The sequence below is a fragment of the Cajanus cajan genome, chromosome 2 (genome assembly GCF_000230855.2).
Source record: "Cajanus cajan strain Asha chromosome 2, NIPB_CcT2T_4, whole genome shotgun sequence".
Taxonomy (NCBI): domain Eukaryota; kingdom Viridiplantae; phylum Streptophyta; class Magnoliopsida; order Fabales; family Fabaceae; genus Cajanus; species Cajanus cajan.
In genome coordinates this window covers 65,375,630-65,399,535 of record NC_138518.1, presented here as the reverse complement: position 1 = coordinate 65,399,535, position 23,906 = coordinate 65,375,630, and the positions used below count along the sequence as shown (strand labels likewise).

General features: G+C 30.2%; 1 protein-coding gene across 1 annotated transcript; it reads left to right on the top strand.

The window, feature by feature from the left end:
- Positions 1 to 7,541: 7,541 nt before the first annotated feature.
- LOC109814492 (putative helicase MAGATAMA 3) lies at positions 7,542 to 21,818 on the top strand. The gene is made up of 20 exons (XM_020378942.3): positions 7,542 to 7,946; positions 8,027 to 8,171; positions 8,658 to 8,791; positions 8,887 to 9,096; positions 10,581 to 10,772; positions 11,770 to 11,805; positions 12,425 to 12,510; positions 12,728 to 12,772; positions 13,847 to 13,958; positions 14,034 to 14,139; positions 14,620 to 14,717; positions 16,401 to 16,514; positions 16,599 to 16,691; positions 17,824 to 17,877; positions 18,256 to 18,314; positions 18,421 to 18,505; positions 20,000 to 20,368; positions 20,826 to 20,948; positions 21,042 to 21,128; positions 21,417 to 21,818. The coding sequence occupies exons 1-20, from the start codon at positions 7,845 to 7,847 to the stop codon at positions 21,639 to 21,641; spliced, it is 2,475 nt and encodes an 824-aa protein (XP_020234531.1). The 5' UTR covers positions 7,542 to 7,844; the 3' UTR covers positions 21,642 to 21,818.
- The last annotated feature ends 2,088 nt before the right edge of the window (positions 21,819 to 23,906 follow it).

Sequence of the window (23,906 nt, the reverse complement as noted above, 5' to 3'; positions counted from 1 at the left end):
CTGGTGCAACCGAAGAAACGTCGCTGGTAGAGTCAGGGTTATGGGGTTTGCTCCCCTGCACCACGCTGTAGCTGCAGCTGTTGTTGCTGCTGCAGTGGTCAAATTCTTCAGAATCTCCGCTGCTGAGTTGTATGAGTTGCTTCGCTGCTTCGATCTCCGATTGGGAAAACGTTACTGCCTTCTCGGTCGTCTTGATTTCGTATGCAGCCATGCTTTGCTTCTGTGACTCAGAGAACGTTCGATCGATCATCAATTCCAACTGCTTCAGAGATCCTTCTTTTTATACTCTTCAAAATACTAGGTCGGTTAATTGCTCTCCATTTTTTTTTTTATTATAATTTTTCGATTCCGTTTTCTGCTGTAGTTTTTTTTTAATGATTTTTTTTAAATAAAAAAATTATAAAGATGGTCACAATGACGGTTGAATCTAGGTTCTCATGTTTCTATTTACTCAAATATCTTTCATTTAATAAAAATTAAATCTAAGTCCTCGTGTTTTTAACTACCTTAATCTCTCTATCTAGGTTCTTGTATTTTTGACTATCTCAATCCCACTCCATCCAATTGGGTGGGGGAAGAATTGAAGTAGTTAAAAATACATGAACTTAAATTTAATTTTTATTGCCATCATTTTTATAATTTTTTTATCTTTATAAAAAAAAAGTAACAATCATCAAATTTTTTTTACATATTTTAAATTTTTTTACAAAAAAATTAATTAAGTAGTTCATTTTGTAATAGTAGTTAATCAATAATACTTTATTTCAATTTTAAATTTTAAAGACAGTTTATTAGATAAAAGTTTATTAATAAATCATACTTTTCAATTATTATTATTTAAATTTTAAATATGTTATCGACATTTAATTATTATGAGATGATATTTTTTATCTATCATTTTAATTATTAAAAATAAATGATGCGGCACGTTAACACGTTGAGTGCTCCAAACATCCTTAGCTAAGGTTTTTGAATTAGTAGGATCCCATTAACTTCTTCAACAAGGTAAGAAATATTTTATTATCTTTTAAACTTCTTTCACAACAACTCATTCTACAAGTAAATGAACATGACGAAAGTATTTTTATGCTTTTCTTTACCAGAAAGCTTTATGAAAATTTTTATTTTTTAATTTATTTTAATTTCTATTTACTGTATTTATTTTATTATTTTATAAGGTAAATTATTAATAATTAAAAATAATATTTTATCACAATATAAATTATTTATCATAAATTTAAAATATAATTTATATATTTAAAAATATTTATTGATATAAATTTTAATATTATATAATTTATATATTTAAATATAGTATTTAGTTATATATAATTTATTATAAAATTTAGTTACATATAATAAATATTTAGTTATATATAATTCATTATCTTTTCAAATTTATAAATAAATGAATATCTTTATTTCCTTTTTAACCGGTATTTTATTTTATATAATATATTCGATAAACATATTTTATATAGCATTTTAGTTTGACAATAATATGAGATAAATATTTATTTTATATAAACAATTTTTATAATAAATTGTCATTTTAAATATAAAAATTATATAATAATTAAAATTTAGAAAAATTACAAAAAATATTCTGGATGAAAAAAAAAACTTCAAGAAATACTATTATTGAAAAATAAATTTAAAAAATGGTTTCATTCAATATAATTATTATAATTTATATAGAAAAAGAATAACTATTTTTTTTAATATGCAACTATTTTTTAATTTATAAATTATATTATAATTAAATTTTGACTTATATATGTTTTGTCATGGCAGAATGGGCCAATATTAATTTTTGCCATTGTATAAATTTCTTTGTTTATATTTCTTTAAAATTTAAAATTACTCTTTTTTAGTCCCTATTATATGATCGTTTTTAATCACTTATAATAAAAGGTTAAGTGATAATAATTACCTATTATACTTTGTCAGAGTAAAATACTTCTAAAAAAAAATTATAAATCCTTAAAATAATGTTATATATTTAAATGATCATTAGGACATATAAATAGTGATTTGTGATTTTAGATTTTAGGGTATAAAAATAAAAAATATATATGTATTATACAAGACTAAAATCAAAATTTTCTTTTTTATAAGACCAAAAATAATGCTTATAAACTAAAAAAAAATATTGAAACTAAAATCAAAATATGCTCATTTTACATATAAAAAAAAGCATATTTAAGATTTTAAATTTTATATAATAAGTAAATATTTTAGCATATCAAATATATTTTTAACTTATAATAAATAATTTATATTTCAATACAAAATCATTTTCAACTATTGATATTTTTTTTTAACAATATTGAAATTCAATTTTAAAAATAAAAAATAAAATGAATACAACACATTTTAAAGAGATTAAAAAAAAATATTTTCCCCCAAAAATATACAATTACTCATAGACCTATTTGGGTTGATAAGACTAGGGATGACAAATATACCCGTACTTATGGGTAATACCCGAACCTGTCCCGACTTTGACGGGAAATACCCGGTTTGACCGGGTACGGGTACGGGTACGGGTAAAACCCGATATATTAAATTGGGTACGGGTACGGGTACAGGTATGTACTTACCCGCCCCGTACCCGTACCCGTACCCGCCCCCGTTCTCATTTTTAATTTAATATTCACTTTCAATTTAATTATATTAAAAAAATTTAATATTTTTTTATGTGTGATTGTTTATTATAATATGAGATAAAGAAATAACCTAATTATAATTATAATATAATAAAAAAAATAATTTAAAAATATCATTTTTTTTACAAAAAATAAAAAATAAAAAAATTGACGGGTACGGGTACGGGTACGGGTATACCCGATACCCGACGGGGACGGGGATGGGGATGAAAATCTATACCCGACGGGTATGGGGACGGGGATGAGGATGAGTTTAACTTGCGGGGACGGGGACGGGTATCATGAAACCCGTACCCGCCCCGTCCCGTTGCCATCCCTAGATAAGACTACTTGTGCTAATTGGCCTATCTGACTTTTTATAGGGCTAATAAGAAAATAGGTTTTTAAACATGCTTACAAACTTGGTTAAGTTTTTGTGCAAATCATACAAGCTACTAAAACAAACCTACTACACTTAAATAAGTTAACATTGGTTCTCGCCTTATTAATGAAGGTTGGTTATGCCCTCATACAAAAAAATCACAATTATTTTTCAAAAGTTAGCTCTATAAAATATACAAAAACATCAAAATATCAAATATCTTTATAGTCATTTCATATCTTCCTACATATCTACTAAATGTAGAATAGGAAAACTAAACTAATAAGACAATGTATTAATAATTGTTAAAAAATATACCACAATATATGTACATATCTCATGAATGCATTATTTACATAATGCTTTACTTAAAATATTTTATAAACTTAAATTTAAACACTAATTTTTACATGTTTAATATTTATCTTTTTTTTTCCTATCGTATATGTAAAATATTGAGTTCAAACTTTTAAAGAGCATTCTCATTGTCATTTAGCCATAGACTCATATATATACTTGTATGTCTTTCCAATTTAACCACCCTTCATCACATATTTAGGGATAAAAGTGATAGAAATTCGCTTATCACATAATAGAGTACCTTAAGTCTTTTACATGTTATATTTTTTATTAATGAAAATTTGTAGTTGGAGATTTGAAAATGTTACTTTCCTCCCTCAACATTCATACACAAGTACTCCCTCTTTTCTACATTATAGGCAAAAAAAAAACCATTATTTATTCTTAAATATAAATAAATTTCAACTACTTTTACCTTATTCAATGATATTCTCTCTAAATATCTCTTCCTTAATGTATGACTTTTCAGTTGCACAACTTCTTTTGTCATTTATAATAAGGACAATTTAAGAAACATATTATGGAAGTAGTAAAATTTAATATAGATAACTAACATTTTTAATAAGCATAAAATCAGTTTTTTATATATATAATTTAGAACGAAGGGGGTATATTATATCATCAAACAATGGTTAAGAACATAAAATCATTTTATGTATGGATGAAATAGAACAATATGAAAATGATATGTTGTTTTAGAGGTCTTTATTATGCTAAATATATTTTCGATCAATGGGAAATAAATACAAAGCAACAAATGAAACTAAATAATTTTAGTGAAGGTGGAATAAGAGGCATCTGCCATAAGTAAAGGTTGAAAAGTAGTAGGATACTAATTGTGGATATAAGTTGAAGAACTCAAAGTTACACCAAGCTTTCCTAGCTAGTCAACATAAACATTGGCTTCCTGTAGACATGGGCGGAGGTGATTTTCCAAGAACACATAAATAGAGTCCAAATTCGAGAGATCGCACGTTCATAGAGATGAGTCACAATAACTACATTTTAAATGAGATGAATGACAAGTTCGGTGTCAGATTCACAAGTTAGAGCACATTATCCATTATCTTAAGCAAGTTATAAACCATGTAAGATTGTAAGGAGTTATATATTTAAGCAAGAAGAGAAACCACGTGATTTAGGGAACTCAAAAAGCCAAATTCTAGCACAATCTCTAAATAAACTACCAAAGCCAACAAAACCAGGGTTGCCCAAGGAGCTCCGAACAATGTTAAACTCGATAGAGACCACAATATGAGGATGGCAACCAAAAAGGACTTCATTAAACCATCTCGAGGGATGCACCAAACCATGTTAAATATCAGTATACAAATTTTGAATACAACAAACAATATAACTCACGAGTCGAGTAGTGTTATTAACAATATTGTGCTAAATATATGTTAAAGGGCAAATGCACCCTATTACAAAAGTAATTAATGGAGAGACCCAATGTCAAACCAAAGGATTAAACACAGACACTAATTTTAAAAGATTCCATGATGTTACAACAACACAATTCATATTTTTCAACTGTCGATCCTAAGGACTAAACAACAGGTATTAATTTTAGAAATTTTATGACATTCTCACAATACAATTTATATTGAAACATGAGGAAATAATGACATATAAGTGTTAATTATTTCAATGTTACCATTAGCGTATTAATTGTTTTGTTACCGTTGGTATTAAAAGTATTTCTTAAATATTTATCAACGAATTGATTCCCTTTACACTATATAAAGATGTGATAGAGTGAGTCTTAATATATAAAGAATATTATCTATTTTTCTAGATTTCCCTTCATACTTTCTGTTGTTCTGAACATTATTTGTGAAACTCAAATATATTTTGACCTTAAGTGCACAAGTTCAGACACGATGTTATGTAAACCTTAGGGGGCAAAACCAAATTTTGGGTTGCACCAGAAGTTCACTAGAATTTGCTTTCAAGGCAATTGCTAATGTTATGACATAGTATTTTCTTTCATTTCATTTCTCTAATAATATTTTCTAACAATCTAAAAGCAAATTGTTTCTCTTTTTTGTGTTGATCTAAAAGATTTGATGTTCTACATAATTATGTGTTCTACATCATTTTATTAAAAACACTCGTACTTCATATGAATCAAATCCAATAGCAAATGATGGGAAACAAGAGGAATAAAAAGAAGTGTAGCAACTATCATGATCACTACACTTAACGACATAACTTCTAGTAGTGAAAAAACAACAAAAAAAATATTTAGGATTAATATATTTACATTACCTAGATATATGTACCAATATATATAAAAGCGTAAAATGCCTAGGGAAAAATAAAAGATATATATATACACACATATGCAATAATCCATAACTATGAAATAAAAATCTTAAGTGTCGGTCAAGTATCACTATCAAAACTGATACAAAGGTAGCTTCCAACTACACTACCATCCAGCATGACCTGCAAACCACCAACTCCACTGACCTAACCCTATCACGGTCTCATGTAAATATGAATATCGTTGTTCAACCACTAAGAACCACTAAGAAAATATGTAATAGTAAGTTGGATTTTCAAAAGAATCAACATATATAAGTATAGATGAAATACAAATATATTATCAACAACAATGTGTAAACCACCCAACATGCACCTCATGGCTTACATCATACAACACTTAACATGACATCAACAAGTTTGAAAAGTAAATCACTCAAACAAATCAAACTTACACCACAACTGTGCCATTTGATAATATAATAAGCAAGTATATGAACAACATCAAATCACACCACATCATATGCATACATCTCAATTAATACATCGTATTTGTTTAGACAAATAAAGTGTTTAGTCTAAGAACTTATCATGCATTTTAAGGTTCTTTAAGCGTATGAGACTAAAACTAATACTACCATCTTAAGCATATGATCTCAAGTTATTTATTTATTTTTAAACATCTAACTTATTAACATTAAAATTTAATTTTTGAGGACTCATATAATGTCCTTTGGTCTAACAAATAAGATAAGATAATTATCCTATCATGTTATATTTCATTGTTTATTGTATCAACAAAATATGATAATTTTATCCTATATTTTTATTTTATCATATTAATCTAGTGTATTTTTTATCCTAAAGAGGGGTTAGATAAGGAAAAAATGAGATAAAATAAGTTCTTCCCTATTCTCTCTATATGCATTACTATATCATATATTGTATTATAACATGTATATTATACAAAAATAATAAAAAAAAATATAATAAATATAACATATATACTATCAGATATTAATGTATAATATATATAACAATATATATTATATATTATTAATTTATATATTGTAATATGTATAATATCATATTATATATTATAGTGTGTATATTAATTTATACAATATATATTATAAAATTTACATTCATTATTTTATCTTATTTATAATTATAATGATTTTGACATGTAAATTATTAACTAAAATATTAAAATAAAAATTATTATTAAAATATTGACTAAGAAAAAATATTTGAATAATAATAAGGATTAAAAGAAAAAAATTATGCAACTATAAAAATTAAAAGATAAAAAATAATATGCATAAAGACTGAAATGAAAAAAATAATTGTAGAGATTAGAAGGTAAAGTTTATAAAATTATATGAATAAAAAGGTAATTAAAAAAATAAAATATTGAAATAATCTTTCTTTAGCATAAAAAATTAGGAGAGGTGTCAATATTTTCATTATTGTTTTGTTTTGAGAGGGGAAGAAATTGAAAGGAATATGAAAGAATACGTGATAAATGGTTTGATAAGAAATAAGTAAGAAATAATGTGAAATTTGTATTTATTTGGTAGAATAAAATTATGTAACTAATAAAAAAAATTGATATTTTAAAATTTCATTTTATATAGTTAAAATTTTATGTAAAAATTAATAATTTTTAAATAATTACCATCGTACCCCTTTATCTCTTTTTCTGTATAGAGTTTAATTTTTTTTATTTTATATTATTATAAATATTGTTCAGTAACATAATTGGTTGATAATGTTAGTCGACATAATTGGCACTTCCTACCCCTCTAAATTGGCGCTATTTCCCGTGCCCAAACACGGTGTACAAATTGTTTAGCAGCTATCAGTAACAGCAAAGCAAGATGCTATTAAAAATTTATAATTGTAAAACGAAAGAAGGAGCAGTATGAGATGATCACAGAAACTCTGGGCCGTGGCACGGTGGCGCGTGGCAGCCTGACATGATCACGCTTGGGGAGTGGGGACTCAAGAGTGAGTCAGTTAGTGGGCCGATTTTTTTTCTTCTCAATTTGTCAAGCCCGTGGGCCAGCCAGGTCCTAAGTTGGGCTCAATGGGTTTTGGTTCATTTTAAAGGCCCTAGTTAAGTGGTTCGCTTTTCCTTCTCTGCCTTTTCTCTCCTTCGGTTCCTTTTCCCTCCATCTCTTGTTATGGCGGTGGAGAAGGAACAGCTTCAGGAGGAATCTGTAATTCGCCGCTTCTACCAGATTATTCTTAGTTGGGACTACTTTGCTCTCGTTAAGGAATCCAAGGTAATTCACTTCATTCCTTACTCCTTTTGTTTGTTTTTGCATTCCAAAATTCATGAGTCTTTCAAATTTGATGTTTTCAGAAACGGAAAAAAGGTACTGCGGAGTCGACGCTAGTGAGGGTCAAGACCCAATACAAAGACGTTGATGATTATATTGCCACGTACGAACCCCTCATTTTTGAAGAAGCCAAATCCCAGATCATTAAGGAGAAAGAGGAGGAAGAGGGTATTTTTAATTTCAACTATGTTGCGTCTTTTTCTTAATGTGGATTACTATTCTAGCAGTAGCATATTAGTTGTTATTTGTTAATAGCATTGTGAGATGTCTTTACACTTTTTAATGTCATGTTTGTTAATTGTTGATGGCATTGTAGCATTAGCTAGCTTGAAGAGTGTTAACTCTCTGTCGGGGTTCTCTCTTTCTGGCTTAAATTTAAACAGTAGGTACTGCTCTCCGTGTTTTAAAGTTTGGAGGGTCAACTAATATGACGTGGAATGGTTGGCATATAATCATGTTTTTTAAGCATGTAGTGAGGGGTTTTAATCTCCTGCTTCGTGTGCATAAAAAAAAATCTGTAGGGAGAGACCAACTTCTTAAATAAATTTTCGTATCTCTTGAGATTAGTTTTTGACTTTGGTTAGGATAACTTATAAATTGGGAGCAAATGTCTTTTTATAGTTGCTGAAGAACTTTTTTTTTGCCTGACTACAGTCACTGAATGGAAATTGGGGGTGGTAAAAAGTTGGAGTGAGGCAGATGACTTTCACTTTATAGAATTTCCATGTGAAATCAAGGAGGGAGAATCAATATCACAAAATGATCTTTTACTGCTTTCAAAAGATAAGGTACTGCTTCGAGTGATGAGAGATTGTGTGTTTTTTGGAATTTGAATTGTTTGGATATTTAAATTGATTGCCCGTCAATTTTTGTCGCTGCACAGATTTTGGATGGTAAAAGATTGCCTACTGTTTATGCATTTGCTTTGGTGGAACAAGTTCGGAAATTTTTTGAAACAAGACTTCTTCGAGTTAGACTCTATCTTGCTGGGGAATTTTCACATTTTAATACAGATAATGTACAATCTTGCCCCAGGCTGTTAAATATGCATACTCATATATGCGAGACACAGAGACAATTGTATTTTATGAAGGTAACATGTTCTATCTTGTATTCTTGGCAGAGTGGTGACTGGTGAAAGATGATAGCTCAGTTCTTTTAGGAATTATTAAAGAAAATATCTCCTATAGATTAAATATTTCCCGTGGAAAGATGTAGGTTACCTATCAACTATGATTTTTTATGTTTTTATTACTATGGAATTTCTTGAATGTTATTATTTTTGGTTAGTAATAAAAATGTTCCTTTTAGAAATTGCATATTTGCAAATAAAGATATTTTTAATTTTCTATGACATTGTTCTTTGGTTTTTTTGACAAGTGACTTTGTTCATATTTGTAAATGCATTCTTTAGTTCTATCTTGAGAAGTACAATCAGCTGAAAACTTAAATGTTACATGTCAGGTCCTATTATGATAATTTTAGGAGTCTCACTTACTAAAATCAATAAACAAAAGGCAAAAAGGAGACATATTGATTTCATAATATTTTTTTTTTATTTTTGTCAGTGACTCAGTTCCTTCCATTGAAAATGCCTGTATGTGTTTCAGTTACGTGAAAAAATATTACATTTGATACATTATTTATATATTTTAATAACATGTATGCATTTTACACATATTAGGTATAGTTTGAGGTGGAAGACGGAAGAGATTGACTGCTCTATAATTAAGGAAATCTATAATATATATAAAGGTGATAGCCTCATTTGGCATACACAATTATTTGGACAATTTTATTCTTACAACTTTCAAATTACTCTCTGCCACTATCTCTCTTCCACTATTTTTATTTTATATATATATATATATATATATATATATATATATATATATATTACTTTCCATAAATCTTTAACTAATCAATATTCACCTTTTTTATTTTTATTTTTTTATTTTTAAAATAATAGAGGCACATAATGCCTCTCCCTCACTAGTATATTATTATATTTATTTCCCTCTTGCAGTTGATATATTTGATTGGCTATTATATAAGAATGGTCATGGATTTGACTGGTCCTCCATTGTTAGGTTATTAACTTATTTGTAAGTACTGTTATATTTGTGGTATGCTTTGACATTGAAAATAGGGAAACCTCCCTTTTGCCTTAACATTTTTGTTCATATTTTTTTTGAAATATTGTTGTGTAAAGTTTAATCTTGAAAAGTTTTGAAATTCATCTCCCTACTATTTAACCATGTGTTTAATTCTATATGGAAATGATAGATTTTTGGTGTTTGTGTAGTTCCACTTTTTTGGTCTGAATTCCTTCCTTTCTCTGTATACAATGTTGAATACACCATCTATTACTGTTAATCAATCAAACGTTATTTTCATAGGAATTTTATTGAAGTGGTACCAATTGTGTGCTTTTTATACTTGTGGGCTTCCATCCTTGACTAGTGAATTGTATTATTAATTTATAAAAAAGGAATAGAGACTTTCATTATTTTTTTATTAACAGAAAAAGTTCTTATAAATTAGTTTGCCCTTTGATCCAATGTGAAAAGTATGCAGATGTGCAGCTTATCAACCATTGCTCGTGAGTATGTGGCTATACGAACTATAAGCTGTCTCCCATACAAGGATTTAATATTAAATGCAGTTGGAGAGAATTTTGGCACAGAAGTTGAGGGTTGGAAAATCCCAATACCTTTGAAGGAATACGTTGAAAGTACTTTCAATCAGTATCAACATGAAGCCATAACAGTAAGTTTTTTAGTTTAGAAATTTGATAAAGTAATTATCTTTTTGCTCTTCTTTGAAGCAATCCAATGTTCTTTCTTTTTGTGTTTCGTTAGCTACTGATATATTGTTTGGAAAGGATAAATATGGGGTTCTGGTAATTACTTAAAGATGACATATTTTCAAGTTTGGATTTGACATTTAGTTAAGGATGATATAGTTAAAACTCAGTTTATTACTTCAAGCGTATTATCATGCATAACATATCCATGTAATTAAGAGTCCCGTTTCTCACTTTTTTATTTCCAACTTTTCCCATTTTAAACGTGTCCCTAGTTTTCCCCTGTTTTCTTTTATTATGTACATGTTTAAAGGCTTAGACTTCAACAACTTCAATCTCATCTTAATTTCTATTGGATTTGATATAGGAGTTTAAAAAAATACACGAGCTAATAACCTCCAAAGCAAGCTACCTAAAATAAATTAAAATAAACAGTAAAACAGAAAACTTAAAGCTCTCCAATCTCTTCCCATCTTCATATATGCTTTCTTCTGTATCATTTTCTTTTGTTTTTATGAACACTTTAGTACTTTTTTGTGGTGAGAAAATGTCTTTTTATTGGTGAATCCCAATAGAAAGATCTTTGAAAAAAGTAAAAGCTATTTTACATTTGAATGCAATCTTCAAAAAGTATTTTTAAGTGTTTGAAAAGCTTCTCCTCTCTTAAAGTTAGTTAGCTTTTGTATGGTCTTTTTCTAGAACCACAAGTTTTGCTAGGAAAAAAACAATTTTTTTGTCTTTTTAGTTTAAAGCTCATCCAAGCATGCACAATTATAAGAAAAATCTATACTGCAAGATATGCCATGATCAGTTACCAGTCAAATAACAAAGAGGAGAGAGAAAATGACCAAAAAATCTTTATAAGTGAAGAACTGAAGCTCGATCTGAAGTTTTTATTGCTTTATAAGACATAAAGCTCGTGTAGCATTTATTTATTCCAGTGACTTATATCTGTTGCAGGCTGGTCTATCATCCAAAGCCTTTGTCCTGATACAGGTTTGTCTTTATGTCTAGCTTTGCTTCTGATTTAAATGTTTTTGCATGCTTGCCTTTTCTTTTAGGTAATATTTGATGTTATGTTTATCAGTTTATGCCGAATTGTTTTGTGCAAAGACTTGTTTGTTATAGTTGTGAATTGGGAGGAATTTATTGCGAAGAACTTCCAATTTGAAGCTCTCCTGCTGCCAGTTTTTCTCCAATTTTGGGAGAAATTTATCGGATTTTTTTATTTTTTTATTTTTTAAGTTCTGTAAGAGAGTAACCAGTTAGACTGGATGAACTGGTTCAGTTCTTGACTTCTTGCAATGGATATAATTTATCCTTTGCTACTTTGTGTTTCTTATCATACAAATCTTGGTCATTGGGTCAGAGTTTGTAAGTTATTACTACTGGAAAACCGGTTATGATGTTCATTTCTATCATGCCACTATGTCCTTTTCAGTTTTTTGGCTGAAGCTACATCCTTTCTTGATAATGTAGTTGCTGTTGTAATTTCTAGCAGACATCACTTGCTAGATATCTGTAGATGTATATTTGGTTTTTTTTATCAATGTGTAGTAGTAGTTGCTTTTTTTTTTTTAATAAATTGTAATTAAGTCTAACAAACTCCTTTCAGGGGCCTCCAGGGACTGGGAAGACTCAGACTATCCTTGGGATTCTGAGTACCATTTTGCATGCAACTCCGACAAGAATGCATTCAAAGTAAGTATACTATTTTTATATATTTCTGCTGTCTTCTATGTCTAAAAGATAAAAATTCTGTTTTTGGTTTCGATTGTTGTCTTGATCAAAGCATTATGTTAATAGAGGTTATATTTTGAAACAATTTTTTCTTCGACCAAGCAATTTATGGTCACATTTTTGTGTAACATTTCATTGTTCATACATATGTTTATTGATATTTGTTTCTTGGAATCAGGACTTATGAGCTAAGGCAGGGACCACAATTGCCTCTTGAGGAGAAGTAAGTTTTTGCTTTGAGAATATCTAGGCATCACTTAATCAAGAAAACTTTATGTCATGGGTGCTGGTTTTTTCCTGTGATTCTGATATGATATTTCTTTGTATTCCTCATATGGGACATCTTTTAAAATCTTTTCTTTGTTCTTTTCATTATTGGTTTCTTCTTTCTTTTCTAGTTATACATGTTTGCTCTCTGTCTATGCCTATCTTCCTGCAGTTCATATTTAAATATTGTTTTGAATCTAAGTAGAAGTTCAACAATAAGGATAAAAACAGATATTTATATACTATAGCATATACATCAAGTAAATACTTGTAATTAAGGCACATTTTCTTGGTTTCTCTTATCTTAAGTTGGTTTAACTATATATTGGCATTATAAGAAGCTGGAGGATTGTTCAAAGCTAAGGACACTGGCTTATACAGGCAAGATGCAAGAGGTCTGAGTGATTACTTATTTGATCTGTGTTGTTGGAGGAAGATAAGGGAGGGAGAAAAACAACTGGCTTAACTGTACTTTAGAATTCTCCAAGGTCCAAAGAAAGTATTTGGATTAAGAATATTCATAAGTAGGTTTTCATTAACTTAAGATATCCTGATTAAGATATGATTCTAGATGTTTAATGTATTAGGCTAGATAGGTCAGCTTTATATAGTTGAGAGTATGAATGTAGGTCCGTAATAGAATGCACTTCCAAACTGATAAAGTTGATTTTGGCCTCCTTAGTATCCCTTGCATGTTGGCTCCCTCTTTCATTCTTAGTCTTTGTGGAATTTAAGAATAACTGAATTTGATTAGATGATGTTGCACAAGTGCCTTGCAACTGTTAGTTTTAAATTATATATTCTGCAATCACCTTGTTGATTAATTTCACCTTGTCTGATATTGTATTATATTGCCGCCATTTAGTCTTATTTAATAATGAATTTGGGATTGTGACCACTCTGCCACAAGAACAATTAAAATAGAACAAAGATGGTTATTATACTAGCTTTGTTGGTAAAATTACTTTTCATATTTCATCTTGCTTAAAGATTTTTTTATCATCTTTTCTATTCCACTTTCCTTTGGTAGACAAAGACATTGGGGACTAGCATCTCCATGGCTTAGTGGTATTAATCCAAGGGATAGTTTGATGCCAAAAGATGGTGATGATGGTTTTTTCCCAACCACTGGAAATGAACTAGTAAGTATTTTTTTTTGTTGGTTAAAATTGTTGATTTTGCAAAATAATATCTTCACTAATAATGGGTTTTATCAGAAACCTGAAGCTGTAACTTCAAGTCGTAAGTATCGTGTAAGAGTGCTAGTATGCGCCCCATCAAATTCTGCCCTTGATGAGATTGTGTTGAGGGTTCTCAATGGAGGTATAAAGTTTCTCTAATGCATTTATTTGGGAAAAAAGTTTTTCTTTTGTGTTACATTCCCTAGCATGATGTGATGATGCTATCAGAGTAAAAGAATGACAAGGACTATTTGTTTAGAAAGCAGCAAAATTTGGTAATTAGTCATCTGAAAGTAATTCTGTACTAAATTATAATGTTAAATGTTCTGAAGCCTGCAGAATTGGAATCTCTTACATAAAATTAAAAACTGTGGCATTGAGTGCAGTGTGATGCATGGTTAATACTTAGTTTTCTGTTTGGGGCGGGGGTTAAGATTTCAATTGGGACACCTTTGCTAGGGAGATGTCATTTGCCATCAATTGAACTTGGCTGAACAATTCTTGACTTTCTTTTTTATCATTCCTTGTTTATTTTTGGTTTTCTCTTTAGAATTTCTTATTTCTATACTATCCTATTATGATTGCATATTAATTTTTAATTATTGTTTACGGATTTTATCAGGTGTACACGATGAAAATGACCGTGCATATTGCCCTAAAGTTGTGCGGATTGGTCTCAAAGCACATCACTCTATCAAGGCCGTTTCCTTGGATGAACTTGTGTGTGGAAGAAGATTAGACCAATTGTGTTTTAATTAGCTATGCTACCACCGTTGTTGTTTAATTTTCCTTATCATTACTTCTGCAAAATTTGGTTATAATGCCATGATCATGCATGGCAGGTCAGGAAGGAAGCTTAACTATTAAATTGATGGTTTTGTTAACATCAACACTTGAGGCTGATGTTATGCATCTTAAAGTAGTAAGTTTTTATTTGGAATAAACATTTATTGATTGAAATCAACAGTTGGGACTGAAATTAACATTTATACATTGGAACTATAAAAAAATGTAATAGATACTTTCTTTTCCAATAAAAACTTGCCACTTTTTGATGTTTAAAATCAGCTTTAAGGGGAGGCTAACATTTTCCTTGAATTAATGAAGAGCCTTAATATAATCTGTGATCCAAATTTAAATGAATAGTCTTCAAAATTTGTTCCTGTACAGAATATCGATTCTTTGGAGTTAATTATGCAGGTGCATGTGTTGCAGGCATCTTTGAAGGAATTTATATTTCATTTCATTTTAGATTACTATAGCTTTTCCCCATCCTTCCCCAGGCTAGACATCCTATTTCAGCCTAATTGTCTAATGTCTGTACTGATGTCCAGAGTGACTGATAGACATCCTGTTGCTTAGATGTAGGTACCTAGGGGTATAAGGGATGCAGTGGACTAATCCACGGAAACAAGGGCAGATCGTGGAGCATGTAGAATAGTTGTGATAATAGAGTTGAGCCTAACAGATCACTGATGTGGCAGGTCAGAGTTTAGAGGGAAATCATTTAGAATAAATGAAAGGGAGAGAGGGCAATAACAAAAACATAGAGAGATGATGAGTCAGGGGAATCTAGGCCCTCAAAGAGGTAGTCTAGTCTCAGAGAGTTCTGTTTCTGTGAATATGATAATCTGATTTCTATATTTTGGGGATTATTTCCATTTCTATAATCAAATACACAGGCTTCTATCGTACAGATTGTGCCTCACTAAATATACTGAGGCATATTATTCTTCATCTTGTTTATTACAAGAAATTGAAATTGAAAAGCATGGCTAGCTGCAGTGTTGATTATGTATTTAGACTAATCAATTCACTGTGGAATCTCCTTTTTGCTTGCCATATTCTGGAACCTTATTTGCATAATTCCATTCCTGAAATTCTGATTTGATGGCCTAGATCTCTGCAAAGCAAGTGTTTGTTTTTATCCATTGGCACTTGAAGATGTTTAAGTTTCATCACTCTTCACTAGGACTGGAACTTTATCTAAATCTTTTGATTTGATGTCTAGTATCTCTGATCACTGAAAAGGTTTTAATTTGTGTTCATGCTTCATATATCTTATTATTGGGTCATCCAGTTATACTGTGTTACCAAACACATTAGAATGTAGATTTCAAGCCCAAAGCTTATTCACCGGCCTTGGTTTTATTTATGATGTGTATCAGTCACTAAAGATATGGTGATGACCATTTATAGACCTTTGAGGAAAATAATTCTGTTATAGAAAGTAAATTGAGCATAATACATTTTTCTTGAACTTGGTTCAAAGCTGCCAATTTTGACTAATCATTGGTAGTCTAAACTTTTACAGAATTTCTGTTTACATCGCAATTTTGTATTTTTAATCTGCACTTAAATTTAATTTGGGTCAAGTTTTGATGCTTAAAATTTTACGTACAGATGAAACAAAAACGTGCTGGTGCCAACAAATCGGCCACCAATAAACAGAGTAATGGTCCTGCAGGAAGTAACGATGACAGTATCCGCACTGCAATTTTGGATGAGGCCACAATTGTATATATTTCACGCTTTGTGTTGAATGCAAAAGGAAAAGCAAAAAACAATGTGATTTTCTTAGTATTTTCTTTGTGTTTGCAGGTCTTCTCCACTCTCAGCTTTAGTGGTTCCCATGTTTTCAGTAAACTAAATCGCAGATTTGATGTTGTAATTATAGATGAAGCAGCACAAGCTGTAAGTGTGAAATTGTCTTAAGTTTGTTGCTGAATCACTTGTTAGATTAGATTGCTTGTAATATAAACTAACTCGGCAAAGTTTGGTCCAAAGATATTGCAGCTGTTTACAAAAATATCTAGCAACTAATTTTGAATTGTAGTATGCAGATGGAATAAATGTCATGAACATGTTAGATTTCATCTTAAAACCAATTGCCACTAAGCAAAGTTGTCTAACAGATATGTAAGTCGCATCCGGAGAATTGAGGTAGGTGATGTGGGACTTCTCAACACCCTTCCACAAATGTCTACCAAACCAGGCGATGCCTACCAGAATAGGCAAACCAAGAAGATGAGCTCTAGGCTCTGATACCATGTTAGATTTCATCTTAAAATCAATTGACATTAAGTGAAGTTGTCCAACATATATATAGATCAAAAGCAATGTGGGACTTCTCAATAGAACAAACTATCCCTAAAACTTAAGCTTTTAGGTCAAGACACTTGACCGGTTTTATGTCATGAGGTTGTTGATTTGTGAGGATTCAAAAGCTGAGGATTGCTTAGATAAAGAAGTGGAAAGACCTAAGATCTTGAATCTGGTCCACTTCTGTAGAGAAGAAAGGCGACTAGTGTGCTTGGGTTAGCTTCATCTTCATGGTGAAGGTACAGCAACAAATAGTTAGCTTCTACTTTTCAAGTTATCACCATGATTTTAGAGGTATAATTGATTCTTGGTTGTTATCCAAGCATACTAGACATCAACAGAACAGAACTGAAGAATCTACTTTTAGAAGAGTAACCCCAGTCTCCCTACTCAAGAAAACCCAAGAAAGGCACATTTGATAATATTTGGGCAAATAGTTTAGCTTTACTTGGAGAAAGAACATACATGAAACATGTAGAACCCAATACACAAGGAGGAGCTTCATAAAGAGATTCTTAGGAAACAAGAATTATTCCCTAAATTAGACTGATACTTCCTAAATTACAATGAAACTAGGCAATCATGGGAACTTGAGAAAGATTTACTATTGAGTAGTTTTCAACAGTATTGTTTACTTGTTATTATTTGTAATGAGAAGATTCAGGATTGTCAATATCTAATGTAAAACGAATGTTACTTATTTTATTTCAACTCTTTATGACAGGTGGAACCTGCAACTCTTGTTCCTTTAGCCAATCAATGCAAAAAAGTTTTTCTGGTACATTTCATTACTATTTTACTTTTTTACAGTATTTAAGTTGCAGAAATGTCTTAATTATAAAATACAAATTTCAAGGGAAAATATACCTTTTGACAGCATCCGTTGAGAAAGCAAATTCATTATTCACTATAACTCTTGATCCAAAAGATATGACATGTTATATAGGAATGAGATTTATAATTCTGTCTATTGATTTATTAATTGGTTAGACAAGGCCTGTTGAATGGAAATATTATTTTTACAACAATTATTGAACCTTGCTAAAAACTTGTTGGATGATGGTCCCAAAAGAAACTTGTTGGACAAAACACTTTTAATATCATTTTGGGAAAATGTTGTCTTATAGCTGCTACATTTTCTTGCTATTTTTTAAAGGTTGGGGATCCAGCTCAACTTCCAGCAACTGTAATATCAGACACTGCTAAGAATCATGGGTAAATCACTCTTTTGGCCAACACTTGGATTGTATCATTTTAATACGTTAAACCATTTTTATGGCTAACACTTCCTTTTTTGTCTCTTGTGTTTCGTGAACTCAAGATATGGCACAAGCTTATTTGAAAGATTGATGCAGGCAGGTTATCCAGTTAAAATGTTGAAGACTCAATACCGAATGCATCCCGAGGTTGGTGCATATTGTTAAGATGTTCTATGTTGAGTAAGGCATTACTTAACCCATTTCTAGTACATATGTTAAGCAGAATCTTGCAAAATTAATTTGTTTAATACATGTGGTCTTTCTGTATCCAAATGATCAAGAGGTTGAGACTCAAGAATTACCTCTGAATCAAGAGGTTGAAACATTAGAGAATTCCCTCCAAAACTAACTAGATACTTAACACTTGGCATTGCTGGTCCTAGGTCTAGTTGGGTAAAAAAGCTGGGGCATACCTTCTATTGCTGGCTTGTCTGCCCTGTCGCACTTATAATTGAGGACTTCTGCAGCAATATGTCAATAAAAAAAAGTCACTCCATTTTGACATGCTTTCTTTGAAAAATGAGTGGAGAGCTTTTCCCCCATACGGAGATAGATTATCCTGATTAGATTAAGAATTTCAGTTACCGGTATATTAGATTTCTGATGGAATTCCCATTGGCTAATTGAATGGAAATCCCATCTCATTTTTGATTTGACTGCCTAGACTGAGCAAGCAATACCTTTGCTGTCTCCTAGTGGAATTAGCAGAGGGCATTTGTTACACCATTTGTGCAGGTGGAGCTACTTATGCGCAAGAAATTTCGCAACCATAGGACAATTAGACCTACTACCTGTGTTTTTACCCAGGCTTCCATTCTAAGTTTATAACACTTATTCTACTGCCTTCCAGCACCGGGCAGGTGTCAGAAAGTGTATTTTTTTTAATATTTAATATACCAGGTTTTTCATTATTATTTAATACAAACAGATACCAAGACCCTTGATACTGAAATTGATTTAGCAAACAGATTTCTTGTCCTTTAAGAAGCTTGTTTGGTTTTAGATCCTTTTCTTTCTTTTTATTTTCATGTTAGCCAATTCAAAGTAATATTGCAGATGCAGTTGATTTTTTCTTTCTTCCTCTGCAATAATTGGTCTAATGGTTGATGTAATTAGATTTTTTTTAATATCTGTTAATCTGTGCTTAAAATATTTAGCTTATAACCAAGTTTCAAAAGAACTATATGGCTGTGATTTATAGGCCCCTTCCTCTCTGTGCATGTGTGGCACCCTAGTCACTTAAAATGATAGGCTGTCTTTCGGTCTTTATTAAATTTAGTTTTATTGAGATTTAGAACACCTTGAAATTCAAAATTATAGTAGCTTAAATTTAAATACTTGATTAACCAAGATTTGAATAAAGAATGTCAACACATTGCCATTGCCTAATATTCAGAAGTGGAATCTGTCTAGAAAAACGTTTTAAAATGAAGCCTACATGTTACAAATGCAATGTGCAGAGAAAAATTCCTGGCCTCACTTCCACAGTTTCTAAAGTATTTTCTAGGCTTTGATTTTCATGTAATATTCCATTTTTTTGCTCCTTTCTATTACTTTTATCTTCTTTTTTGTGTTCTCTGCATCTATTTAAATTTCCTGTCAATTTTTTGAAGTGTTTTTTCTCATGTCATGATCAAACAGATAAGAAGTTTTCCATCTAAGGAGTTTTATGAAGACTCACTGGAAGATGGGGATGATGTCAAATTACGGACAAAACGTTCATGGCATGATTATCGCTGCTTTGGGCCATTCTGCTTCTTTGACATACATGAGGGAAAAGAGGCTCGGCCATCTGGGAGTGGTTCATGGATAAATGCTGAGGAAGTTGACTTTGTTCTATTTTTGTATCAAAAACTGATTACACTTTATCCGACACTGAAATCTGGTAACCAAGTTGCAATTATATCACCCTATAGTCAACAAGTCAAGCTCTTCCAAAAACGTTTTGAAGAGACCTTTGGAATGTCAGCTGAGAAAGTAGTGGATATATGTACTGTTGATGGTTGCCAGGTAAACTAGCTTAATGTTAATAATATGTCCTTCATTCTCATTTTTGCTTTTAATATTGTTTATTTAATAATAAACTATGCAAATAATTGAATAATAATAAACTATGCAAATAATTGAATAACTTTGTGATTGTTTACCATCTGGAATACAATTAACCTGACATCAAGTATAATTGCAAAACTAAGATTGTGAATGATTTAAATCACTGGTTGCGAATATACATCCACATGAACTGTTGCACTTCACCATGGACGAGGCCTTGTTGTGTAGTTTCTCAAGATTAAATTATAAAACTTCAGAAAATGGAGAAATAAATGATACCTAATTGCATTGTATGTTTTATAAATTTCTTTCATTTCAGTGATTTGTTACTTTAAGGATTGTGATATAACTTGGGTTCTCTGTAGCATGATTCTTACATGGTTGGCTCATTAGAAAACTCTCTTCTCTCTTTCAGGGACGGGAAAAGGACATTGCAATATTTTCATGTGTCAGGGCAAGCAAAGATAAAGGTATAGGGTTTGTGGAGGACATCCGGCGAATGAATGTTGGGATCACTAGAGCAAAGTCAGCAATATTGGTACTGTATTTTTTGAGGTTGATGTGATGCTTTCAAGAATTTGATTTGGTCGATATGCCTGAATGTGATCCATCTCTTTTGTTGTTTATATAGGTGGTTGGATCTGCCTCAACATTAAGGAGGAGTGGACAATGGAACAAGCTAGTGGAAAGTGCAGAGAAAAGGAACTGTTTTTTTAAAGTAAATGTGCTGAGAAGTCATTTATCTTTCTACTATTAGTAATTAGTAATGCAGTGAATTTGTTCCATTAAAATAAGAATTTTAATTGAGACTAATTGATAAATAAAAAAATCGCAGGCTCTATAAGTACATGTTCCTAATTATTTATAATGTTTACATAAATATTCATTTGTTGGTGAGCCTGAATCTATGCATAATCCATTCCTAGTTATTTAATTATGGACCCCCAAAAAATTCTGCACCTCCTACTTTGAAGCTGAAGACTAACTAAACAATTTCTATGTGCAGGTTTCTCAACCGTATTCCTCATTCTTCAGTGATGAAAGTCTGTCATCCATGCAAACAAAGGTGGATGAACCATCTAAGGTGGTAGGACCTGCCGAAAGGGTAGATAATAATGATACACAGCCTGACAATGCTACTGCAGCTTATAATGATCAAGCACAAGCCGAAGACAATGAATATGGAGAGGGCGGTGTCGACATGGATGATGGGGGTTTTGATGAGGATTAGGGTTAGTTGTTATATAGTTGTGTAGTTGAGCAGGTGCAATTTATGTCTTTTTTCCTGTAACGAGGATTGAGGACAAGGAAAATTGTAATCTGCACTAATCTGAATACTGATAAATTATAGTATATTATCTCTATTGCACAAAAGGGTATCGTAATTTTGATCACCAGAATTAAGCAATTTCTCATCCCTTGCTTCTAATGCCATCTTCTAGTCTTTGTATCTAATGAAATTCTTAATGAAGTTCTTAGAATAAGAACCGCTTATTATTATTTTTATCATTGAAGTGTCATGACGTGGCTGTCATGAAAGGTGGTGCAAAACAAAAAACGTACATGTTAAGCCGAATATGTAAGGTGATATTTAAGTTATGAAATTTTATGAATCAGTTTTTTGGGTTGGATTTTCATGTATTTCAGTCTTAACTATTTGTGTTTTCATGAAGAGTTGAGTTACAAAAAAGACTATCTAAATGGATACGTGAGTGAAAGAGTCAAATGAAAAAGACTATCATGAAATCCTTATTGATAGAATGAAAGTTGTTGTGAATTTTTAACACTTAAAGGAATTGACAATGCTAAAAGTATTATATTGAGTAAAATATAAAGCTTAATTTCGTATTTAAGTCAAGATATTTTTTATTGATTACAAAAAGAAAAATAAATAAGGATTTTGTATAACTTTCTTTTTGTTTTTGCCTAGATGTTTTAAAATTTTATTTTAGATTAATTTGATTCGATCAAGAGATAAATAAATTTTAGACAAAAATTATTTTTATCACAAATCAAATTCAGACACTATTTAAATAATTTAATTTTAATTTAACATAATAACCATTTGTACTAAACTCTTTAGTCAGTGTTGTTTAACCTTGAATACGTTAGGTTCGTTTGGTTCCTAAATTTTTTATATAAAAAGTACAAATCTTTTTTGTTGGAAGACATTTTTCTTTATATATTATATATTTCATTGTAGAAATTAGTTTAAAGTGAAGTATGATAAGTTATTAGAGGTCCTAGACCTCATAATCTTTAACTAGTCTCTATGTAGTATCTAATTAATTGTTATTAATTTCTTCTAGTAAATTAAATTTTTTTAATACATGTTATATATTGATTGATTGAACCATGGACATACGATGATCTTAAACTATTGAATAATTTTTAATAAATATCTAATTTGATGGTACACTGTGAGTTAAGATATGCTATCTTCATTGTTATATATAAGATTTAATTGTCTAATTCATTAAAATTAAAAAAAGTAATTAAATTAGTTAATAATAAAAATTTATCTTATTTATACATTTTTTTTCCTAAAATTACCTTTACATTACTTTTCTTTTCTAATTAATAATCACATATTTTTAACTAATTAGAGTGCAATCTTATATTACTTATCTCTCCTAATTAATACTTATCTTTTTTATAATTAATTAGAGTGCATACTTTTAAAAAAAAATTAATTAATACATTTTATCAAATTAAGAGAACATGTTTTAATTAAAAATATTTTAATCTTAAAAAAATTAATATATAAAATTATATGAATTGAGTCTTATATAAAAGAAAAAATAATTATTCTATATTGTATAACAAAGATAATATAATTTTGTGATAGGTTAGAACTAAATACTATGTAATGGGTCTAGGACTTTGTTTTGGGGGCAAACAATGTTTTGAACATTTAAGTTAGAAGTGAAATTTCATTAAAAAGTATCTTTAATATAATTTCATTACAATTTTTTAAAACGTGATTTTCAATACAAGTTATTTATTAATTTCTTAATCATAACATTGATTAATTAAATCTAAATAATATTTCGGTTTTCATGGGTCGAGAGAGAGAGGTCTGTGGGGTATATCCTGAGGTTAGCTTTTATTTGCAATAAGGAAAATACTTCATCCTCCTTCTCTTGCAATAATTGTTTTATGTTAAAGGATGATCAAAGGATTCAAAGCATAAATTTTGATCAAATCATAAATTTTTGAGGCCCAATCATCATTTCTTCTCAACGGAACTTTATTTATGGGCAAAGGTAATCATACTGATGTGTGATGGCTTTACTGTTCTTTCCCCATATGTTGTTTACTTCTTTTGCCCAATCTTGGCATTACCTTTCTCTAAAGTTGATATCACTTCAACATCATTTTGACAATACCAAGGAGCGAGGTGTTAAGAAATTATGCGATGATAAAGGTAAAGTTATGCAAAGTCACAAATAGCAACATCCTTCAACTGATTGATATGCACTTTCATCGATTCATC

Excerpts from the sequence above, each read along its gene's own strand:
- LOC109814492 (XM_020378942.3), top strand. The coding sequence starts at position 7,845 with ATGGCGGTGGAGAAGGAACAGCTTCAGGAGGAATCTGTAATTCGCCGC. Across the intron at positions 11,806-12,424 it reads AAGCCTTTGTCCTGATACAG|GGGCCTCCAGGGACTGGGAA; the intron begins GTTTGTCTTTAT and ends AACTCCTTTCAG. Across the intron at positions 13,959-14,033 it reads CAACCACTGGAAATGAACTA|AAACCTGAAGCTGTAACTTC; the intron begins GTAAGTATTTTT and ends GGGTTTTATCAG.